This window comes from Eptesicus fuscus, chromosome 14, assembly GCF_027574615.1.
Source record: "Eptesicus fuscus isolate TK198812 chromosome 14, DD_ASM_mEF_20220401, whole genome shotgun sequence".
Taxonomy (NCBI): Eukaryota; Metazoa; Chordata; class Mammalia; order Chiroptera; family Vespertilionidae; genus Eptesicus; species Eptesicus fuscus.
In genome coordinates, this window is record NC_072486.1 from 36,140,487 (window position 1) to 36,162,551 (window position 22,065).

Here is a 22,065-nt window from a genome sequence, read left to right on the forward strand (position 1 = left end):
CAGAGAACTTACATACTTATATGCATAGCCCATGGACATGGACAATAGGGTGGTGAAGACCTGGGGCGTGGTGGGTAAAGGGGGGGGGGGATGGGAAACATCTGTAATACTGTCAACAATAAATATATAAATATTTTTAAAAAGAAATAGTCACGACCATTTTTCTCCCTTCGCAGCCACTGTATTTAACATTGGATTTCTTCTGCCATCTGGTGGAATATTGACAAACTACAAGTAAAACCTAAGGAATTCCCTGGAGTGGGTTATTCAATCTTGTTCTAAAATTAATGTCTTTGTCTTCATCTTTACCCTACCTCTTTAAAACACTTCTATGCGCAGATTATTTTTAATCTCAAACATTAGTCATTGTTCTTTCATCTTGAATTTTTCTAGAACTTAGTGTTGTTTTTTTTAAATCTTTTTATTTTTTCTTAATAGACTTAAAAGTCCAGGAAATGCAGAGTCCTGAACAAGAGAAACACAAAGAGACCCACACCAAGGCAGATCATAATTAAAATGCCAAAGGTTAAAGACAAAGAGAGACTCATAAAAGCAGCAAGAGAAGAACAGTTAGTTACCTACAAGGGAGTAAGTAACCATACAACTGTCAGCTGATTTCTCAACAGAAACTTTGCAGGCCAGAGGGAGTGGCAAGAAATATTCAAAGTGATGAATAGCAAGAACCTACAACCAAAGTTACTCTACCCAGCAAAATAGCATTTAGAATTGAAGGTCAAATAAAGAGCTTCACCGACAAGAAAAAGGTAAAGGAGTTCATCACCACCAAACCCATATTACATGAAATGTTGAAGGTTATTTTGAAGAAGAAGGAGGAGGAGGAGGAGGAGAAAGAGGAGGAGAAGTAGTAGTAGTAGTAGTAGTAGTAGTAGTAGTAGTAATAGTAGAGGTAGTAGAAGAAGAAATATTAAAGATATTTTATTGATTTTTTTTAGAGAGAGAGGAAGGGAGAGGAAGAGAGAGAAAGAAACATAGACGTGAGATTTGCTGCACTCTACTGGGGATGTGCCTTGACTTGGAATTGAACCCACAACCTTTTGATGTATGGAATAAAACCCAACCAACTGACCCACACTGGCCAGGGCTATATAACCTAGTCCTTGACTACTGACATGTGCCCCAGGACAATTATCTCTCTTTTTTCCCCTCGAATCTTCATTTACTTTGACAAAATGAGGTTAAAATCTCTTTCAGTTATAAAATTCCATGGCACTCTACAGCATCTTGACTAAACACTAAAAATAAGTACAACTTCTTAATTGATTCTTTTTCTATTTTCATACCTAACTCTTCCCAACCCTCACTTAAATCATTCCTATGGATTAGTGAGTTATTAGAAGACCAGAATTATGTGCAAAATCAAGTGAAGTTTTAAAAGATGGTTAACTATGTCATGGGAAATACAATTAAAAATACCCATTGAGGGAACCATTGAATCTACATAACATATGGACAGAATATTTTAAAATTTTATTGCATCAGTCCATAAAATGTTATTTTATACTTAAAATAGCACTTGAGGCCTTTAAAGCAGGTATTGTTGTCACTGTTTGCCAGTGAGTAAACATAGGAACAAATATTTGGTTGCTCAATCTCACAAAGGCAGGCAGTTATACAAAATAGATTAGAGCTCAATTTTGTGCTACTGTCTGCAGAGCAGCAGCAGTAGGACCACCTGGGAGCTTGTGAGAAATGCAGAATTTCAGCCCCATCCTAGACCTACAGAATATGGCATTCTAACAAGGTCCCCAGGGGATTCAATGCCAATTAAAGTTTGAAAAACTCCACTCTAACCTGTGAACCATTTATCAGACCTAGATGTCTTTCCAGGGTATGTAAGGTAGCCATGTGGTCTTTGGGGGTGTTTGAATCAGTTTTAGTCTGAACAAAAACTTATATATGGGAAAATATTGTCTCAAGTGAGTAGTGGCAACTGCCTTGGAGCCCATATGAGCTGCAAAATCTAAAATATTTTCTATCTGGTCTTTTACAGAAAAAAAAAAATTCTGATTCCTGTTTCAGTAGCTTAAACACATTTTCATAAATGGTAAATATCTTACTCAGCATATACAGGGGTGGAAAAAAGTAGGTTCACAGTTCTTGTATGAAAAATATATATTTCAAGAATAAATAATAATACAAGAATAAGCTGTTTTTCATATTCATTATTGTAAACCTACTTTTGCCCAACCCATATACAAAACTGAGTCAAACATGTTGCTTTAATATTTAGAAGTGAGTCTTACTGTTAATATATTATGAACATTGAGAGATTTTGCTTGTAAATATTTTTCTAAAATATGACAGTAAATTAAACTATTTGACCATAAAAGTTTATTCCATTTAATGGTATCAGTGGTTAAACCCACATACCAACTTGTTCATTTCATAGTAACCTGGTTGAGTTTCTGTGAAAAGTGCTGTTGGAATTTTGATAGGGATTGCATTGACTCTGTAGATAGCTTTGGGTAGTACGACTATTTTATCAATATAAATTCTACCATGAGAATGGAATATCTTTCCATTTATTTGTGTCATCTTCACTTCCTTCATTAATATCTTACACTGTTCAGTATATAATTATTTCATCTCCTTGGTTGAATAAAAAATTGCATTTTATTCTTTTTGATGCAATTGTAAATGGAATTGTGGTTTTGCTCTCTCTTTCTGATAGTGATTAGTATATAGAAATGCAAAAGATGTTTTAAAAAATATTTTTATTGATTTATTTTTAGAGAGAAGAAGGGGGAGGGAGAGAGAAGGAAAAACATCCATGCGAGAGCAGAACATAAATTGGCTTCCTCCTGCACACCCCCTGCATCCCAGGCATGTGTACTGAACTGGGAATCAAACCAGCAACCTTTTTGGTACAAGAGACAATGCTCAACCAACTGAGCCACACTGGCCAGGGCAATGCAACAGATTTTTGTATAATGATTTTGTATCTTGAAACTTTACTTAATTCACTTACTAATTCTAACAGTTTTTTGGAGTCTTTAGGATTTTCTATATATACATATATATTTTTCCACTGAGTGGCCAGATTATTAAGACCACTTGACGTTTGTAGGCAAATTAGTCGTACACTGCATTGTATGGGATATGGAAGCCGAAGGCCTGTTCGAACACCTTTGCTGTCTGCAGTTACCAAGATAAAACGTCTCCAATTCGCACAGGAACACAAGGATTGGACAGTCGAGCATTGGAAAAAAGTCATGTAGTCTGATGAATCACGTTTCCAGTTGCATCATGCAGATGGCAGAGTGAGAATTTCGCGGAAACAGCAGGAAAGCATGCACCCCACATGCATGAGTACAACCCTTCAAGCTGGTGGGGGCAGTGTTATGGTTTGAGGCATGTTTTCCTGGCATGATTTGAGCCCTTTAATTCGTGTGAATAGCACAACATACCTAAGTATCATTGCTGATCAAGTTCATCCTATCATGTTGATGGCGTATCCCAATGGAGATGGCTTCTTCCAACAAGACAATGCGCCATGCCACGGTGCTCGTATTGTGCAGGAGTGGTTTCAAGAACATGAGGGAGACTTGACCTTGCTTAGGTGGCCCCCACAATCACCAGATCTCAATCCAATTGAGCATTTGTGGGATGAAGTTAAAAGAGCCATCAGGCAGCTGGTTCCACAACCATCAGATCTCACAGAACTGGACAGTGCTATTCATCAGGCATGGTGTCAGATTCCTCGCATCACCTTTCAACATCTTGTGGAGTCAATGCCAAGAAGAATCGCTGCAGTATTGAAGGCAAAAGGTGGCCCAACGAAGTACTGATGGGGTGGTCATGATAATCTGGCCACTCAGTGTATATGTCATCTGTATAAATAGTGACAGTTTTACTTCTTCCTTTTCAATGTAGATATCCTTTATTTCTTTTTGTTGCCTAATACCACTGGCCATCCTTTTCTTTTTTCCTGACCTTAGAGGAAAATCTTCCAGCTTTTCACCATTGATATATTGTTAGCTGTGGACTTGCCATATATGACCTTTATTATGCTGAGGCATATTTCCACTATACTCAATTTGTTGAGAGTTTTTATCATAAATGGTGCCAGTCTAGGGATAGAAATAAGATGGTGACTTTTAGCTTCTATCCTTGGAGAGCATCCCAGCAGGCCCCTAATGTGTGTTCAGTTAGATGCCTGCCCCTGAGGCCAACACTTTAAGATTAACAAATGAGCTTCTTTCACACAAAGTCTGGACCCTTCTTGATTGGCTGCCTCTAAACTGGGTCCTCAATTAGGTGAGTCTGAGTGTGCAAGCCCTTTAAAAGCTGTTTCTCAGTTTGCTATAGTCTTTTAGGTCATGTGGATATGAGACCCACTGGCTTTTAAAGCTAGATGTTTTGGGAGTGCATATTTCAGGTACAGGTCTTAAAAGTTGGGGTGTCTGATATAGGGTTCAAACCTTTCATTCCTCAGGGAGAGGCTCAAGGTTTTAAGTCCCCTCTTGAATGTGTGTTGCCATGCCACGGGTGGGATTTATGGCAAAATTGGGTATCAGCCTCTCCTACCCTCTTCAATGTGTTTTTTTTGTTTGTTTTCCCAATGTGTAGCAGTTGGTAAGCTAGTTTTTAGTTTGTTTGTTTGTGTTCAGAGAAAGTTGTTCCAGATCTGGTAGTTATAGATCTGGTGTGCTTGTGGTAGAAGGTGAGTTCAGAATGCTACAATTTTAAACCAGAACCAGAGCTGCATATCCTATATAATAATGAGATAATATGCTAATTAGACTGGAATGACCTTCCAGAATGTCCAGTGGGCCGGGGTGGGGCTGTGAGGGCTGAGACAGCTGGGACTGCGAGGGCCGAACCCCTTGCATGAATTTCGTGAATTAGGCCTCTAGTTTCTAAATAACACAGCAAACATAAATAACACAGCAAGATAACACATTCAGCAAGAAATTATTTGCAGGAAAAATTTTAGAATCAAGTGATCCAACCGTACATTTAGTTGGGTACGCTACTCTTATTGCTGTTTCTTCTTGCACTTCTATGAAAACTGCTACATGTGAGCTGGTGGCAGGGATGGGGTGGCATGGGAAAGGGGAGTGGGAGAAGGAAATGATTATAGTAGTAGCCAATAGAGATAGAGTCTTCACAAACTTATAGGACCATTATTTTTAAATGATTAGTCATAAATCTCTGGGGGATCCTATTACACTGCAGATTCTGATTCAGTGGGCATGCATGTTTAACAAGTCTGCAGGTGACGCTGAGGCTGTTGGCGCAGCTGTAGCACAATTAAAGAACTATTTTAAAATCTATGTTTTTCCTAGCTTTGTCACAGTTTCCCTTCATAAGTGTATAGAATGGAGCATTTCTGAAATGTGTAGACATAAGCTTACTCGCATCTGAGAACAGTTGGCAAAGGAAAATAGGAGTAATACGTAAATAGTCCATGAATAGACAATAACAGCTGCTTATAGTAGCAATATTAAACACCATTTCTATAATCAAAAGTTAAAAAAAGCAAAATTATTTTTCTAATAACAAAAGTATTTACAAGCACGCCTCAGAGATATTGGGAGTTCAGTTCCAGACCACTGCAATAAAGCGATAAAGCAAGTGCTACAATAAAGGAGAGTTGTAATCTTTTTGCTGGCAGAGGGGTCTTGTCTTCAATTTATATATATAAAAAAGCACCATCTGTGAAGCTCAATAAAACAAAGTATTTCACGAATACTTAAAAACGCAGCTACCTTTGAGCCAAAGAGAAAAAAGCAATGATCATGTATGTATTTGATACAAATATAAAACACTCATTTTTAGTTTATTAGCTCAGATCACTCCAAACAACTCAGAAAAACCAATCATCAGTAATTTTGTTGACATATGCAGAAAAATGTAATGAATAGTGATTCCTTAGGTAGAGTTCAAAATCCACTTAACATGGTAGATAAGCCAGAAGAGGTGGGCGTAGTGAAAGCAGCCACAGTGTTGCAAACATCTTAGACTTCAACCACAAAATCTGACTTGCCAGCTCAAACACACCTAAAATGAACTCCAGCTAAAAAGATATTGTGGAGCTCTGACCGTTGACAGTATGTTAAAAGATTGATAGAATATTGCATGCATATAAATCCAAACACAAATCTCCTGAATGTTCAGAGTAAATTTTCAGAAAAAAAACATTTCTTTTCCTGATATGATACTCACTCTACCTGTTTTTTTTTCCTGAACATTAAAAACTGTATAGATTGTTCTCTTTCTTCGTGCACTTGTCAGCAATAATAAACATTAGTCCATTTTCACAAGCTATAGATTTTCAAGCTTAAGTTATGAACAGCAATTATAATTTTTGTGATAGTTAAACATAGTTTGAAATAAAAATGTGCCTCTCTACCAAATGGTAGAGTTTTCTATTGGATAAAATATACAAACTCATCCAGGTACAGTTATAAGTATTCAAACATCTACCTTCCCCGAACACCATACTATTTCTTTAGAGCAAAACAAGAGGTCACATATTTAATACATTCCCCAATGTACTCCACTCTGACCTCAGTGCCTGTGTGTGCCATTCTTTAAGGAGTTGCTTTTTCTACTGGGTATCTTTAATATAATTCACTCACATTAGTGTATGGATTGTGTTTCCTCATATTTTATACAACTTAGAGAAAAGATGGTGAGGAAAGATAAACATTAGAATTTACAGGTATTTAGTTAAATAATATTAAAAATACATCAGTCAAAACTTTTTCCCTCATACCTATGTACTGAGATGCATTTCTGTCTGAAGATTATAAAATCTGACTCATTGATTAGATATGCAGACCTTATTTGAGGTGGCTATGTATTTCCTCATCCAATTCTTTTTTTAAAATATATTTTCATTGATTTCAGAGAGGAAGGGAGAGGGAGAGAGAGATAGAAACATCAATGATGAGAGAGAATCATTGATTGACTGCCTCCTGCACACCCCCTACTGGGAATTGAGCCCTGAGCAGGAATCAAACCATGACCTCCTCATAGGTCTATGCTCAACCACTGAGCTATGCTGGCGAGGCTCCTCATCCAATTCTTTAGCACAGTGCCTACTTTACATAATTTAGACCATCTCAGTTCAAGAATTAAAGAGATTTCCTTTATATTTCTCTTAGAGCAACATGTCCACAAATATCCTAATGCAAAGAGAGTAAAGTTTTCTCTTAATCCTCAGAAGAGGATTTCTAGAATCTCATCTTACACTTCATTATCTTAGGAGGATATATTTTCCCCTCCTGGTGACTGTAAATGGAAAGATACTAAGTCAGTATGCTTTGAGTACCTTCAGATTTTTGAAGGATACCTCTGAACTGGTGGTGTCTTGGTTGGGGTATTCATTATTTACCCTGGAAGCTAAAATTAAGACCAAGTAATTCTTAATCTTGTTATCCAAACAAACCCATTTCTAATACTTCATCCTATAAACCTCTCTGTATAAAACACAAGACATAAAGTGGCTCATCTTCTCTCTCTATAAGGAGCTTTTTAGGCAGACTGGTGCTCTCTGCAATAAGTGAACCCCTGCTAAAGAAAGCAAGATTACCTAACAATCCTATCTAATAAAAGAGTAATATGCAAATTGACCATCACTCCAACACACAAGATGGCTGCCCCATGTGGACACAAGATGCCCACCACAAGATAGCCAGCAGGGTAGGGCAGTTGGGAGGGACCAGGCCTGCAAGGGAGGGTAGTTGTGGGTGATCAGGCCAGCAGGGGAGGGTAGTTGGGAGGGATCAGGCCTGCAAGGGAGGGCAGTTAGGGGTGACCAGGTTGGCAGAGGAAGGAAGTTGGAGGCAACCAGGCCTGCAGGAAAGGACAGTTGGGGGGTGACCCAGGCCTGCAGGGGAGAGCAGTTGGGGGGGACCAGGCCTGCAGGGGAGGGAAGTTAGGGGCAATCAGGCTGGCAGGGGAGCAGTTAGGCATCAGTCAGGCTGGTAGGGGAGTGGTTAGGGGGTGATCAGCCTGGCAGGCAGAAGCGGTTAGAGGCAATCAGGAAGACAGGCAGGCGAGCAGTTGGGAGCCAGCAGTCCTGGATTGTGAGAGGGATGTCCGACTGCCCGCAGTCAGACATCCCTCGAGGGGTCCCAGATTGGAAAGGGTGCAGGCTGGGCTGAGGGACACACACCCCCGTGCACGAATTTCATGCACTGGGCCTCTAATAGGTCTAATAAAAAAAATTTTTTTCCCAGTCCAGAACTTAAGTCATGCTGCTATAAAGAATTAAACCAAATATCTTTTGCTTTTCTTCCAACTGACTCAAAAAATTAGGCTAGGACAAAGTGTCAATATTGAATTAGGAAGAATATTTCAGAAGGAAATATGGATTCACAAAGAAACATAGATTCAAAGAAAATACTTTAAACAGAAAATCAGGGTAAATGTTTTGTGACACAAGAGGAACTAGGCAAAGTGCAGGAGTTTAAGTAAGAATGTCTTTTAATGGTTGAAATCATTCTGTCAGGGGTGACAATGAAAGCAAAAAATATTACAACAAATAACTATTAATGCATTCTCTTCTTTGTCATTGTTCATACATTAATTCCTTTATTCTCATTTACATATTTTCATACTAGGACAACATTCTGAAGTCATGAAGTATAAGTTGTATGTAACTGAGTAGAAAGATCAAAATCAACTCAGATTTCCAGAAGAGCTGCAGAATGTGGAAAATTACAAAGACCTTAACATGGAGAGCCAAAATGTGCTACCAATGACTCCCATCTGCATAATCAGTGTTAAAAGTAGAAGCCCATACTGTTATAAAATAAGACCATAAGTATAATGCCTGCTGTAGCTATGCAAAGAATCCCATAGAGAAGGAGATTTAGGTAATATATAATAAATAAACGCACAGGCTAATCATTTATTTTCCATTCTTAAATGTCTTTCAAAATAATGATTCTCATGAAATGTACTGTACTGACAGTCCCGGGGTCTGGTGCAAATGAACAGGGACACTGCCGAGAATGATGCTGTCTTCCCTTGATGAGAAATATAAGAGTTCAGGGTCCAGAATTTGTCTAGAATGTCCACTCCTCTGCTGGATTTGTCACCAGGGAATCCATTAGTGAATCAGCACCAAATAAAAATAATTTGTCCATGCTACAACCTGGTCCGTAGAAACTGTGCACAAGATGAATGTTAAATGGTGCTGGTTTCTTGTTCAGATTATGGATTTTAATGACATCTTAATAATTGTTAGAATTGTATTGCTGCTTATTGCAAAAATGAGTAGTGCCACCATTTCATCAACTATAAGATTAGGTATGTTTTGAAAAAATAAAGCGTATTGAATCTTCATTTGTAGGTCAGTATTCACAAAGGTCCCGATGTTGCTGGTACATAAATGTAAAAAGTCATTTGCTGTCTAGAAAGCAGAAGAAAGGTTACTGTTTATCAGGAAGCAGTGGAAAAAAATAAAACAGGTAATACTCAAGTTTAAATATCCAAGATACCCTACTTTTTGTTATTCAGCATAATTTGTCAAGCTGCAGAGAACAGCTCTCTGGTGGACTATATAGTAAGACAATGCATATTCCCATTCAAGAAGGATAAGCTTCCCAACTCTCCAGACCTGCATGTAGCCAGATAAGGATTGTTCACCAATGAATCTGCTCTGGGCAAGCATTTCTACTCTTGGCTCTCCCTTCAGGCCATCTCCCATTCAGAGGTGTCTGTACTATACTATTCCTTTTGAAGGGACTATTTGCTTGTGCTCTTTGTGATCCATTGAATAGATCACACCATCTTATATTTTATTTTAGCTCCACCATCTTATATTTTATTTCCTTTTGTACATCTATCTTCTGTTTTTCCAATTGCTTACAAATCTTCCCAAGGGCATAATTTTATAATACTGAAAACTGAGGCTTCTTTAAGGAAATCTACATCTCTGTGATTCTTCTAAATCTAATAAATCAAATAATCTACAAAGCAATTTTTTCTCTACTTATAAAAGAAAGGCATATAGTTTTATAAATACCAGTCACGTTTCCTTGTAACAGTTAAAGGTAAAGAAAACATACATTTGTTGACAGAGATGCTTTAGAAAGTTTTCAATCCTTTACCCTAATTTAGCCACACAGAGATCCAAGGAATTTGATATCCAGGGCTCACTGAGCAGTGATAAAATTTATTATATAATTTTAAGAGAGAATACTTGCTAAAATAAAACACTTTTAACTACTATACTTCCTTTTGAAAACATGCTTTCCCGCCAGAACAAGTTTTTGTTTTGTTTTATTTGTTTGCTTTTCAATGGATTATTTTTATCTCTATTATATAAATGGTTATACGAATATCTTAGTTTAATCATAACATGTTTGTTATTGGACTAATGGTCTTAACAGTGATGCAATATTTCCCTTATTTATTATAATATGAATATTTTATATTGTCATTTTGAATACATCCTATCCAAACAGATTGTAGCCATAATTGTTCAGCCTTTTTTTCAGTGGCAAAAATGATCAAAACAAAAGATTGGGTTACCTTCCTAGACAAAAGCACTCAATCATTCAATCACACACATACTCACATACACACACAGAAATAGTGTTCTGAAAATTTCACTTAAAAAATTATCAATTTGACTGGTTCACACTTTGAAAATGGACAATTCTGCACTGTTAAAATTTGCAGTGTTCTGGAGTGTCTGCAGAAGATAGAACAGATGCTGATGAATCCCTGGCTATTAGAAACGCATGGAATTATATTAGGGATTCAATGTGATAGTACATATCACATATTTATCATGATCTTGGCACATAATAAAAGCTAAATAGTTATCAGTGGCAGCCCCAGAATCTGTATTTAAAACAGATTAGGGTCAACAGTCTGATTGAAAGTAAAATAAGAAAACTTGTTTTAAAGTTGTGATTTTAAAGCAAGTGTATTGCTTTTATCTTTTCTTGTCTTTTTTAATGCGCCTGAGAAGGAAAGGCTGATGCGAATTATGGATGAAGTGAAAAATTCTCCCCCAAAGGCTACACCAGTGGCACCTATAATGATCTCAGAAAGGCTTCCACTTAGGGAAGGTAGGATCGGGCACTCATTCCTATTTATGTGCAGGGCGACACAGACACTAACCAATAACTAAACCAGAGGCCTGACCACCTCTGGAGTTCTGCTAACACGCAAATGTCCACATTTACAGGATATGCTCTCTAAACCCTGAGTAATTTGGTTTTACTGTGCTGAACGCTACTTTCTCCTATTCTCTTTTACTATTATATTCCAATTTTAGCTCATGAATTTTAATTGTCAATCCTGCTTCCACATTAAGCATCTAGGGAACACATCCTGATATTGGACAATGTATGGCCAGCATGTCTGTGAAGCAATCGGTATTTATAGTAATGTTATCTTCATTTTAAATTTCATTTTAATGTAGTATTTATTTTAAAGGCATATTTTATCTCTACCATTTATTATCAAGTTTTTAGTCTCTTTTTAATTTCTTGGTTATTTAATTTCTCTTTTTATTTTCTTTTCCCTTGTAAATTTCAATCTCTCCAAATATCTGCCATTTTCAATTTTACATAACCTTTTCTAATCAACATGTTAAATTATTTTTTATTTTTTAAAAACATAAACTAGAAATAATAAATGAAGTCAGATTTCTGCAAAAAAGCTATATATACTTTTCAAAGGTGAAAATTATCTCTTATCCCATTCCTCTCAGAATAAAGATGGAATCTAGTGATCTGCTTGATAGTTATGAGCCTTATTTACTCAGTCTTCATTTATATCTTCATTTACATTAAGTATCCCAAAAGTTCAAGAATGTATTGAAGAACAATAATTGGCTAGACATGTCCAGAAGGAGTTACAAAATAATTTATAAACCCTCTTTGATAAAATGCAAAAAAGTAACATGTAAACTAATGTTACTATAGTAGTATACATACATATATTTGTATTTTTGTATATACTTACTTATTTTGTTTTCATTGTTCTGCATGCACAGTATGAAATCATAAATCCAACAAATAGCACCACACCAACACCGAGTAAGACCATTTCTACCAGGCCAAGGAGCTTTATTTTTCCAGTCACTTGGTTTTTGAACATTTCTGCCTTCTCATCGCCAATGGTACCAGTCTGTAATCAAGTTAATAATTAGCATTATTTGCGTAGATCATTAGAGCAAAATACTTAAAATCCTCCACTTACATATCACTCTTTCCTCCCCAAACATCTATATAGGTATTAGTCATCTGTATCTGTGAGACAAGCCAATGAAATTCCCTTTGCACGTTCAGGGAGACAATATATGCCAAGGTAGAATACAGAGTGAAATATAACCCACTTCCCTTTATACATGTTGTCTGGCAGTCTTCAATATGCTAGCTCCATTGATCTTTAAAACTGTCTTACTGAAATCTTTCACAATTTTCCAAAGTATTTTTCCTAGTGACATAGGAAAATGGCAAGGGTCAACTATTTAATTCCCTATAAAGACTTGATGCATTTCCTAATTCTGTGGCTAATCAATTCCATGGTTTACACAAAAAATACCTTGTCAGGATAAACCATCTACAACTGCTTTAACCTGGCTTTTGTAAGCTTGGTTGGCTTTTATTAACTATAATATTCAGTGAGCCTTGAATTATTTGAAGTTGGATGTGTGAACGACTCTCTCTAACATAAACATATGACAAGAAAAAATGTTTAGCAGATGCATTTTGAAAATAATCTAAAATGATAAAAAGTGCACAGAAAACTAAGACAAATTTGATATTTCTATGTGGTTTGGTTCTCTCAAATAGCTATAATTAATATTATGTAAACTCATCTATATGGACAATGAAAACATATACAACCTCCAATATACATTAAAGGTATATTCAATTTTAAAATATCAAAAGTATTTTTATATACAAAGAAGTTTACTGCTTTTAATACTAATAGATAAAAATACTAACCTCATTAAGCCAAAGAATAGGCACAATATAGTTCCTTTTCAGACGCTTTAAAGCCCTGTAATATACATTTAAAATTGTGAAAATATATTACATATATATGACAGAAATTTTAGTAATTACCAGTATCAATAAATATTCAAATATTAGTTACTCTTGCAACTTGGTTAATTTCCTTGATTTTTGTTCCCTGTAATGAATCATTTAGGTTTTAATATGGCTGTTTCTCAGATATCTTCTATTCTAAAAGCCTTCATAGCAGATTTATAGTTGATTGACTCTTTCTAAACACAGATTTTCCCTTTAAACTAATTCTACTCAGGAAAGTAAAATATGAATTTTAGAAACTATTGTCATAGAAATATTTGGAGAGTAAGCAAAATGTGAGATGCCACCTAATATTTTAAAACACTCCAAACTATATATAAACTAGAGGCCTGGTGCATGAAATTCATGCACGGGGGTGGTGGTGTCCCTCAGCCCGGCCTGCACCCTCTCCAATCTGGGACCCCCCAGGGGATGTCCAACTGCCAGATGTGTCCCTGCAGAATCAGGCCTAAACCAGCAGCCGGACATCCCTCTCGCAATCTGGGACCGCTGGCTCCTAACCACTCTCCTGCCTGCCTGCCTGATCATACCCTAACCACTCCCCTGCCGGCCTGATCGCCGCCTAACTGCTCCCCTGCTGGTCTGATTGCCCCAAACTGTCCTCCCCTGCCAGTCTGATTGCCTCCTAACTGCCCTCCCCTGCTGGCCTGATTGCCCCCTAACTGCTTGCTCCCCTGCATTGGCCTGATCTTGCCCCAAACTGCTTGCTGCTTCACTGGCCTGATCGCCCCTAACTGCTTGCTCCTCTGCTGGCCTGATCGCCCCTAACTACCTCTGCCTCAGCCTCCCCCTCTCCCCCACCGTGGCTTTATTTGGAAGGAAGTCAGATGTCCAGAAAAAGTTTGGTAGACCCAGTCTAATTAGCACATTACCCTTTTATTAGTATAGATTCACTTCAGTGAACACCAGATGTACTTCTAAATTACAAATGAAAGTTATAAGCATTTAATAATTATTATTTAATATAGTCAAGCCAAAGAGAAGTTGAAGTTTTATATTATTTCCAGTTACTTTCATAGATTTACTCACATTCTTACAAGAAAATACTAAAAATCATGTAAAGATAACCTTGGTCAAGATACTCACTCAATTTTTTTTGATTGCTTGACCAATATGTTGACTTGCAGCCGTTTTGCAAATTGTAAAGTGAATCCAGTTATCTAAAAAAGAGAACAAACTAAAATTATTTTTAACTTCTTTTGAAAACATTCTTTTATAATAGCCAACATTAATTTGTAATGTTATATAGAACTTAAGGTGAATCTGTTCTATTTGAAACTTGTGTATTTATTAATAAATAATTGGACATGTTAAATATTTCCTACATAACTATCCATAATTGCATTATGTGCATATGCAGATATGTATGTGCATGCAAGCACACATGTATATACATGTACACACACATATAATTTCTTTGCCCACTCTAATGTCAAGGTTTTAGCTAGATTTGTGATGTTTACCAGAAATGGTTTTGGGGAATCAACAATAACATAACAGTACTAAAACATAAAGGCATATACAGTTTATATAGTTCCTAAACTATGCAAGGTCAAATATATATTCTGTCAGAATCCATATATCTTCAGTTTAATCATACTACTATCATTATTAAAATAAAATAAAAACTGCTACTAAAATTCTGGCATCCCATTAAATTTTTGAAAAGTAGAACAGTAAAATAATTAAAACTGTTGTGCTTATAGGATTTTTATAGATTTTTTGTGACACTAAATATAATAGATATAGCCCCCAATTCACATATACCTATAAAATCTCCTTTTATCCCTCATAATATAATATAAAGGGTTTCTTCATATAAGCAATGATTAGAATCATTCCCATCACTAGTATTCCTGACCCATGATCCATTAAAAATGCTTAAAAAGTTCCATATTCTTAAAAACTAAAATTAAGTTACCTTGACATTTCATAAAGTAATAGAAAAAAATCAATGTAATTTTCATAGAAATAAAAGGAATTTATCAATAAATATGATCAATAAATGTAATTGATAAGGAGATAATTTATTTTTTCTTTAAATTAATTAAAAAAACCCACAATATTAAACAAGGCAGATCAATAGTATATTTGCTTACAGGTTCAACATCTAAGAATGTGCTGTGTTCTTCTTCATTTGGATGTAAGCCTTCAATAGTTTCTCTAATTTCAGGAGTGGCATGTAGGAAATGAGGAAGTGAAATGATCACAGGTTTTCCTGAAAACAAGTTTTAAGAAGATAATTGGGGATAAATATTTCACATAACACTAAAAAACGATTCTTTGAAAATAAAATTTAAAAAAATGCATAGCTGGGTTTGAAATCTAATTTTGGGGGATGAAGGTGAGGGAGAATTATAACATCTGATTGCTATTGTACAAATAAAATAACAAAACTCTCCATTATTCTACTAACCAGTCAGTTGATTCTGTTGTTTATGCCTTAGGCATTAATTTTTAATATGTAAGGTTTAGCTGCTGAACACAGTTTTAACCATATATGTTTTTGTTTTAGGTAGTAATATATCTATGAACTAAGAATCAAGTAAGGTTTTCTTTCTTTATTCTCACCACTCCAATATAAAGAACGTGAGCAAACCAAGACAGACCACAAATTGTGTGTAAGTCAGCCTTTGTTTCAGAGACACACTGAAAATATACTTATTTTTATTTACTATTTTCAAAGAAAGAAAAAATGGCCGATGGATAAATTGAAATGCTCATAGTATTCTGGGAATTATTTTCCTTTTACCCTAAATTTAAAAGGAGCACAAGGATTCTATATGGCAAAAGAAACAATAACAACAACAATAATAAGGCTATCAATGGAATGGGAGAAAATATTTGCAGACTAGATATCCAATAAGTAGTTCATATGCCAAAAATCTAAAATATACTAGGAACCCATACAACTCAAAAAGACAATGAGCAGAATAATAACAATAATAATAATAATAATAATAATCCTATCTAATAAAAGAGTAACATGCAAATTGACTTTCACTCCAACACACAAGATGGCTGCCCCAATGAGGTCAAAGATGGCTGCCCCATGTGGTCAAAGATGGCTGCCCTTATGTGGACACAAGATGGCTGCCATAAGATGGCCAGCAGGGAAGGGCAGTTGGGAGGGACCAGGACTGTAAGGGAGGGCAGTTGGAGGCAATCAAGCCTGCAGGGGAGGGCAGTTAGGGGTGACCAGGCCTGCAGGGAAGGGCAGTTGGGGGGGACCCAAGCCTGTAGGGAAGGGCAGTTGCGGGGGACCCAGACCTGCAGGGGAGGGCAGTTGGGGGGGGACCAGGCCTGCAGGGGAGCGCAGTTAGTCGTGACCAGGCCTGCAGGGGAGGGCAGTTAGGGGCAATCAGGCTGGCAGGGGATCAGTTAGGGGCAATCAGGCTGGCAGGGGAGCAGTTAAGCATCAGTCAGGCTGGCAGGGGAGTAGTTAGGGGGTGATCAGGCTGGCAGGCAGAGGCGGTTAGGGGCAATCAGGAAGGCAGGCAGGTGAGCAGTTGGGAGCCAGCAGCCCTGGATTGTGAGAGGGATGTCCGACTGCCCGTTTAGGCCTGATCCTACTGGGTTCGGGCCTAAATGGGCAGTTGGACATCCCTTGAGGGGTCCCAGATTGGAGAGGGTGCAGGCTGGGCTGAGGGACACACACCACCGTGCATGAATTTCGTGCACTGGGCCCTCTAGTAATAATAATAATAAATGGAAAAGAGCCTAGACATTTTCCTTAAGTAACACAGGGAAATACTAGTATGATTTTATCGACTAATAACTAACCTTTGCAGCACTGAAACACAATTAGGACCTTGAACACAATACAAAATCAAAACAAAAATTTCCTACCATCACCCTTACTTTCTGTCCTTATTGCTTTCTCACTTTAAATTTTTGGTCAAAGGGATCTTGGGTAAAGGTTACATTTTAAAGAATACTGCAAATTACATCATGAACTGTAATATTGTAAATATTTACTCACCTTCTTTGCACTTGCTAATGTCTAGCAAACCATAAAATGTACAATTATTTGAGATCTCTGGGTCTGTGCAGAAACAATGGTTTTCTGGATTTTGAATTGGAGATGCAAAGGCCTTGGGTGGAAGAATAAATCTTAACACAGAAATTCCTTTCAGATCAAGTTCGGATCCAAACACAGCATAGATGGACCTAAACACAGAGAAGAAAGAGCTTCATTCCAGGGATCTGAACTATATTCCGGAGATTAATTTTTTTCTTAGTTTTAGATTTATATGCTTGCTTTATCTTGGAAAAACTAATATACTCTTATCAGAATTCTTACTAATTTTTAGGAAAAAACAAAGTCTTTGTGAAATTTTAAGGCATACCAGAACTCAATATGCCTTAATCAGAACTCAATTTCTTGCAAATGGTTTGAGCTATCCTTACCTTTATTTTCAAAATCTTCTAAGAATAATTTTTGCTTGTGAATTACCATGGTGTATTGATACTAAAGACATTTTTTCAGTTTATTTCCTCCATAGATTAAATACTTATATGACTGCCTCAAATACTTCTTTGTGCCCACTTAAAAAAATAAAATAAAATGTCTGTCTTTCAAAACAATCATGAAGAGAAAGACCACTTACTGGTTGTAAGTGTGTGCATGTGTGCTTAATATAATATATCCTATACCTCCATCATTTACCAAGTGTCCACCATAATCTTGGTAATGTGCTGGGGCTCAATCAATATTTCTTCCAATCCCCAGATAACTCTATAGGAAGAAACACTGCTCTCTTCAATTTTACAGATAAGGAAAAGATTCAGAGATATCAAACACTTGCTCACAACCACATAGCCTTTGGGAACAGGGTTATGATTCAAGCATATTGGTGTGGGTTCCAATGCTGTGTGGTATCTACTAGGCCCCATCAATTGGAAAAGAGGCTGTAGTGGAGGCAGAACACATTAATTAACCCAGTTCAGTGACAGTGGCATCACCTTCTCTGGACATCTTAGAAAAAAATGGGCATTGAAGGCTAGGCTTGTCTATTATTAAATATAATGCAAGTTTAGCAAAAGAGAGAGTTCTTGGTTAGAAATAACAAGAAGAGAATGATTTATATTACGTAAAATATCTTTCTACATCCTTTACTTTTTTAAAAAAAGCATTAATAAACATATTATGGCTGTCATATAGTATTTATTCTTAATAAATGAAGAAAAGTTTCACTATGTGTACTTTATTTTTCTCAAATAACATTAAGTGTGAGCTTCTTGGTCTGTATTTTGTTACATGGGGAAAATTTTCTGACTCACAGAAATAAAATCAGACTTTGTCTTACCTGCAAATGTCAGAGGAGAAGAATTGCAGTACCCGGGTCTTCTCAACAAAAGGAGGAAATGAGGCTGCATCTGTTTAAAAATTAAGCCAGTGGCAAGTGATTAGATGTAATGTGTGTCCTAGAAGAATATAGAAATCACTATTCCAGCATGGTCAATAGAAATAGTAATGTAAATTGTATCTGTAATTTAAAAATTCTCTAGCAGCCACAATTTTAAAAGTAAAACAAAATATATATGTTTTATTTAACCCGATATACCCAAAATATTGTTATTTAAACATGAAGTAGAGTAGCACTTTTTTTTTATCATGAAATTGATTTAGAATTCCTTTTCAGTTTGCATTGTACTTTTGATAGTGATCCATTCATCTGCTCTAATGGCTGACTAATATTATGGTATTGAAATCATTTTTTAAAGTTCTCTCACTAAAAATTTCTTGCAAATGGTTTGAAAACATACCCATCAAACTAAAAAGAGAATTATTTTAGTTTATTGAATTTCTGCTGTGGTTATGATTCATGGCACACTTTGGATATATGAAGAAATAATGAGATAACTCCTCTATTTGCTCCTTAAAAGAATATCACCAAACTGAGCCACCTCTGAATGTTTTTGTTTATAATGATAAGACTCATCCTTCAATTATGAATTCTAGGTTATTTTTCTGATAAGTTTCTAACCATGTAATCTTATTACCTTTCACTTATACTCTTGTGATAAGTAAAATGTAACAGAAGATCACAATGAACTTGATCCTGCCATTAAGAGAACTGAATATTACAGATTACCTTAAACTCCCCAAACAGATCACTGAATGGGCATTGCCTACAACTGTCTTACCAATGTCTTAACCATTAAATAAAAAGAACATTGAAAAGATTAAAAAATCATTATCTGAAATATCACTGAAGATTACATCATAATCATACCAACAATTAGATAGCTGATATTAGCAGGGTGTTTAAAAAAGCATTCAAATGTATGTTAATACTTTTATATCTCTTCCAACTTCATGAAGAAGGTAGAGGAAGCCTTTTTAAGTTGTGATGAAAACACATTGCAACTTTTTCTGTTTCGTGACCAAGAATCTGTCTTATAGGGATCATACATAGCAGAGTCCCCTACTCTGTACAATCTACCTCTGCTCCTGGTTTGTTTTATTTCCGTTTTCCTCTTAGATCTTATAATTTCATACCAGTTTCTCACTTATTTGTACTATTGTCATTATTGAATATCCTAGCTCCTCTTTTAAAACTTCTCTACTTCTTGGCTTTGGACAGAAATGTTTAGTACTTTTTTTTCTAGAACATGAAGAACCCGTCAGTACTTAGGAACAGCACAGTGCCTTTCACTCTGCATCTAAGGACTGAAGTATTATGCCTGTGCAATTACTAGAGTTAGTGGTATTGGGACATTTTACAATTGATTTGCAGACATGCTTTGCTTAGAAAGGAATTTATTTTTTTCTTTCTTCCTTTCATCCACCCTCAAGGTTCAAAGCACTATTAATCAAACCCGTGTTTGTTCTATAAGGGAGTGATAACAAAATTAAATAAAAATGCCAAACTCAACAACACTTCGGTATTCCTCTTTATTACCTATTTTTTGCATAATTTTGTATCTAAAGTTCTTCGTCTTTATTATACCGTTTTCCTAAGGTTATTGCCTCACCAACTTTGTGAAGATCATTCTTCTGCCTCTACTTCTTAGTTGTTGAAAGCTCACCTCTGTTTTAATTACTCATGATGTTTGATTCCCATTGCTCTTTAAAATCTTAATTCTTAAACTAATAGGCATATGTGTACTTTGTTTTTCTTCAAGGAGTACAATCAGCCAGTTCTAACCATACTGTAAGTTCATAGTCCTGTGTTTTTCCCAAATCTTATTCAGAATGTTCATCTTTGCATACATTTTTCATGGTTAGTAGACACCTAACCTTGTTTTTTGTTGTTATTTTCTCTCTCATTCTGACCACCTTATTCAAATAGACAGCTCTGTCTTGCAACTCTATTGATTGATCCTACCTCAGCTTGAAACCTTACTTGGAACCATGATTCACCTTCTGTAATTACCTTGATATTTTTTATTTTTTTCAATTTTAAATTATCTGTATAGTATTTACAAATGATGTGAATAGTAGCTCCTTCTCTATGTTTTTTAATCCATTACTTCTATTGTCAGGAAGGCAGTTCATTAAGTAAAGCTTTTACAAAGCAAACATTTCCCTGGTAATTCAATAAAGGCCAATCCTTGATGCTTAGTCTTCAGAAATCCTATCACATTAAGCACATATTTACTAAACCTGTAAAAGTGTAGAGACTCTGAATTATGCTCTGGGGTTATAAAGACAGGTAAACACATACTCTCCCCTTCAGAATCCTTTAGGTATGATGGTGGATTTGTGGGAGAGAGGGAGGTGGGTTCATCGTGATTATTGCCAAGAAAAATGCTCTTACCTGTACCATTGACCATGTCACAATAACTTGGCCAATAGCCGAGAGTCCTTAGGAATAAAAAGAAAGAAAATGAACAAACATTCTCATTTCAAGAGCACCTTTCTTATGTTACTTTGTCTATTATGATGCAATACCACTAAAATAAAGATTAGACATGACAAATGCTAAATTCAAGAAATGTTTTAACTCCTTCAGTTCATATTTTCTTTGAAGCTTTCATCTTGTTGAAATAAATTAAGTGCCTGACACCATTAAGTAACCAGATTACAAAATAAAACTGTTTACATAGAAACAATTTGGAATAGACACCAGTCTGAAAAAAGGAAATTGAGAAACGTTGACCAGAAATTTAGATCTCTGCCTAGGGGATATATTTTTTCCAGTTGGAGAAATAAATTATTTGGTAATATGTTGAGTACTCAAACTGAATAGAAGAAAAATATTCAGTGGGTAACTGATGTGAGCTCAGTATGAGAGAAGAGGGTAATTGCGGGGGGGGGGGGGGGGGCGAGGAAAGAATGAGAAGCAGATGTTTGATTAATAGAGATTGGAAACATGTAGTTAACCAATTTATAACCTCCCTTTTAGTTCTTGCATGATCTGGCATTAAAATAGGGCTGAGTTTATTAATTTATGCTCTCCTGTCTAGACAAGACATACACACACACACACACACACACACACACACACACACACAATAAGAAAACATAGTGGTAATAGTTTCTCTGTATCGTCAGCCACTTTTTGGTGATAGAAAAACTTTTTCTTATTCTTAATATATCATCCAGTGAGATATCAATGCATGTTGATGCTTCTTTTTAAAAACAGAATAAGCTGTTAATCACGCTCAGTGTTGCTATGATCAGTTACATTAACCTTATTATAATCTTGAAATTCTTACTCTAACTAGGAGCACTTAGCAACTCTCCTCAAAATCTCTCTGTAATACTGAAATAGAGGAAATGTTCATGTTCTTCGATATATAAACCATGTGATTTCCCCTTAAATGATTATTTAGAAGTATTTGTTTTCCTCCACTAAACTTCTCTATAAAAACATGTAACTACGGACTCTGTAGAAGAAAAAGTACCACAGTAGTGAATACTCAACTGTTGTCAATTCTTCCATAGGGACTCAGGTGTGAGGAAATGGTTAGTTATATTAATAAAAACATTTTATCTCTTTCAATATTTTTGACAGAGAGAGAGAGAGAGAGAGACATGAGAGAAACATTGATCTGCTGCCTC

At 36.1% G+C, this 22,065-nt stretch overlaps 1 protein-coding gene across 3 annotated transcripts in view; it reads right to left on the reverse strand.

Moving 5' to 3' along the window:
* Positions 1–8,439: 8,439 nt before the first annotated feature.
* Positions 8,440–22,065, reverse strand: part of CD36 (CD36 molecule) — a 60,581-nt gene continuing 46,955 nt past the window's right edge. For all 3 annotated transcript variants that reach the window (XM_028158132.2, XM_054726390.1, XM_008149593.3), the window contains exons 8-15: positions 20,819–20,865; positions 18,362–18,431; positions 17,035–17,222; positions 15,152–15,270; positions 14,139–14,212; positions 12,948–13,002; positions 11,959–12,123; positions 8,440–9,388 (exon numbers count right to left, since the gene is read on the reverse strand). In XM_028158132.2, the coding sequence (XP_028013933.2) occupies positions 11,959–12,123; positions 12,948–13,002; positions 14,139–14,212; positions 15,152–15,270; positions 17,035–17,222; positions 18,362–18,431; positions 20,819–20,865 (718 nt within the window). In that variant the 3' untranslated portion in view covers positions 8,440–9,388. The remainder of the gene's footprint in view (positions 9,389–11,958; positions 12,124–12,947; positions 13,003–14,138; positions 14,213–15,151; positions 15,271–17,034; positions 17,223–18,361; positions 18,432–20,818; positions 20,866–22,065) is intronic.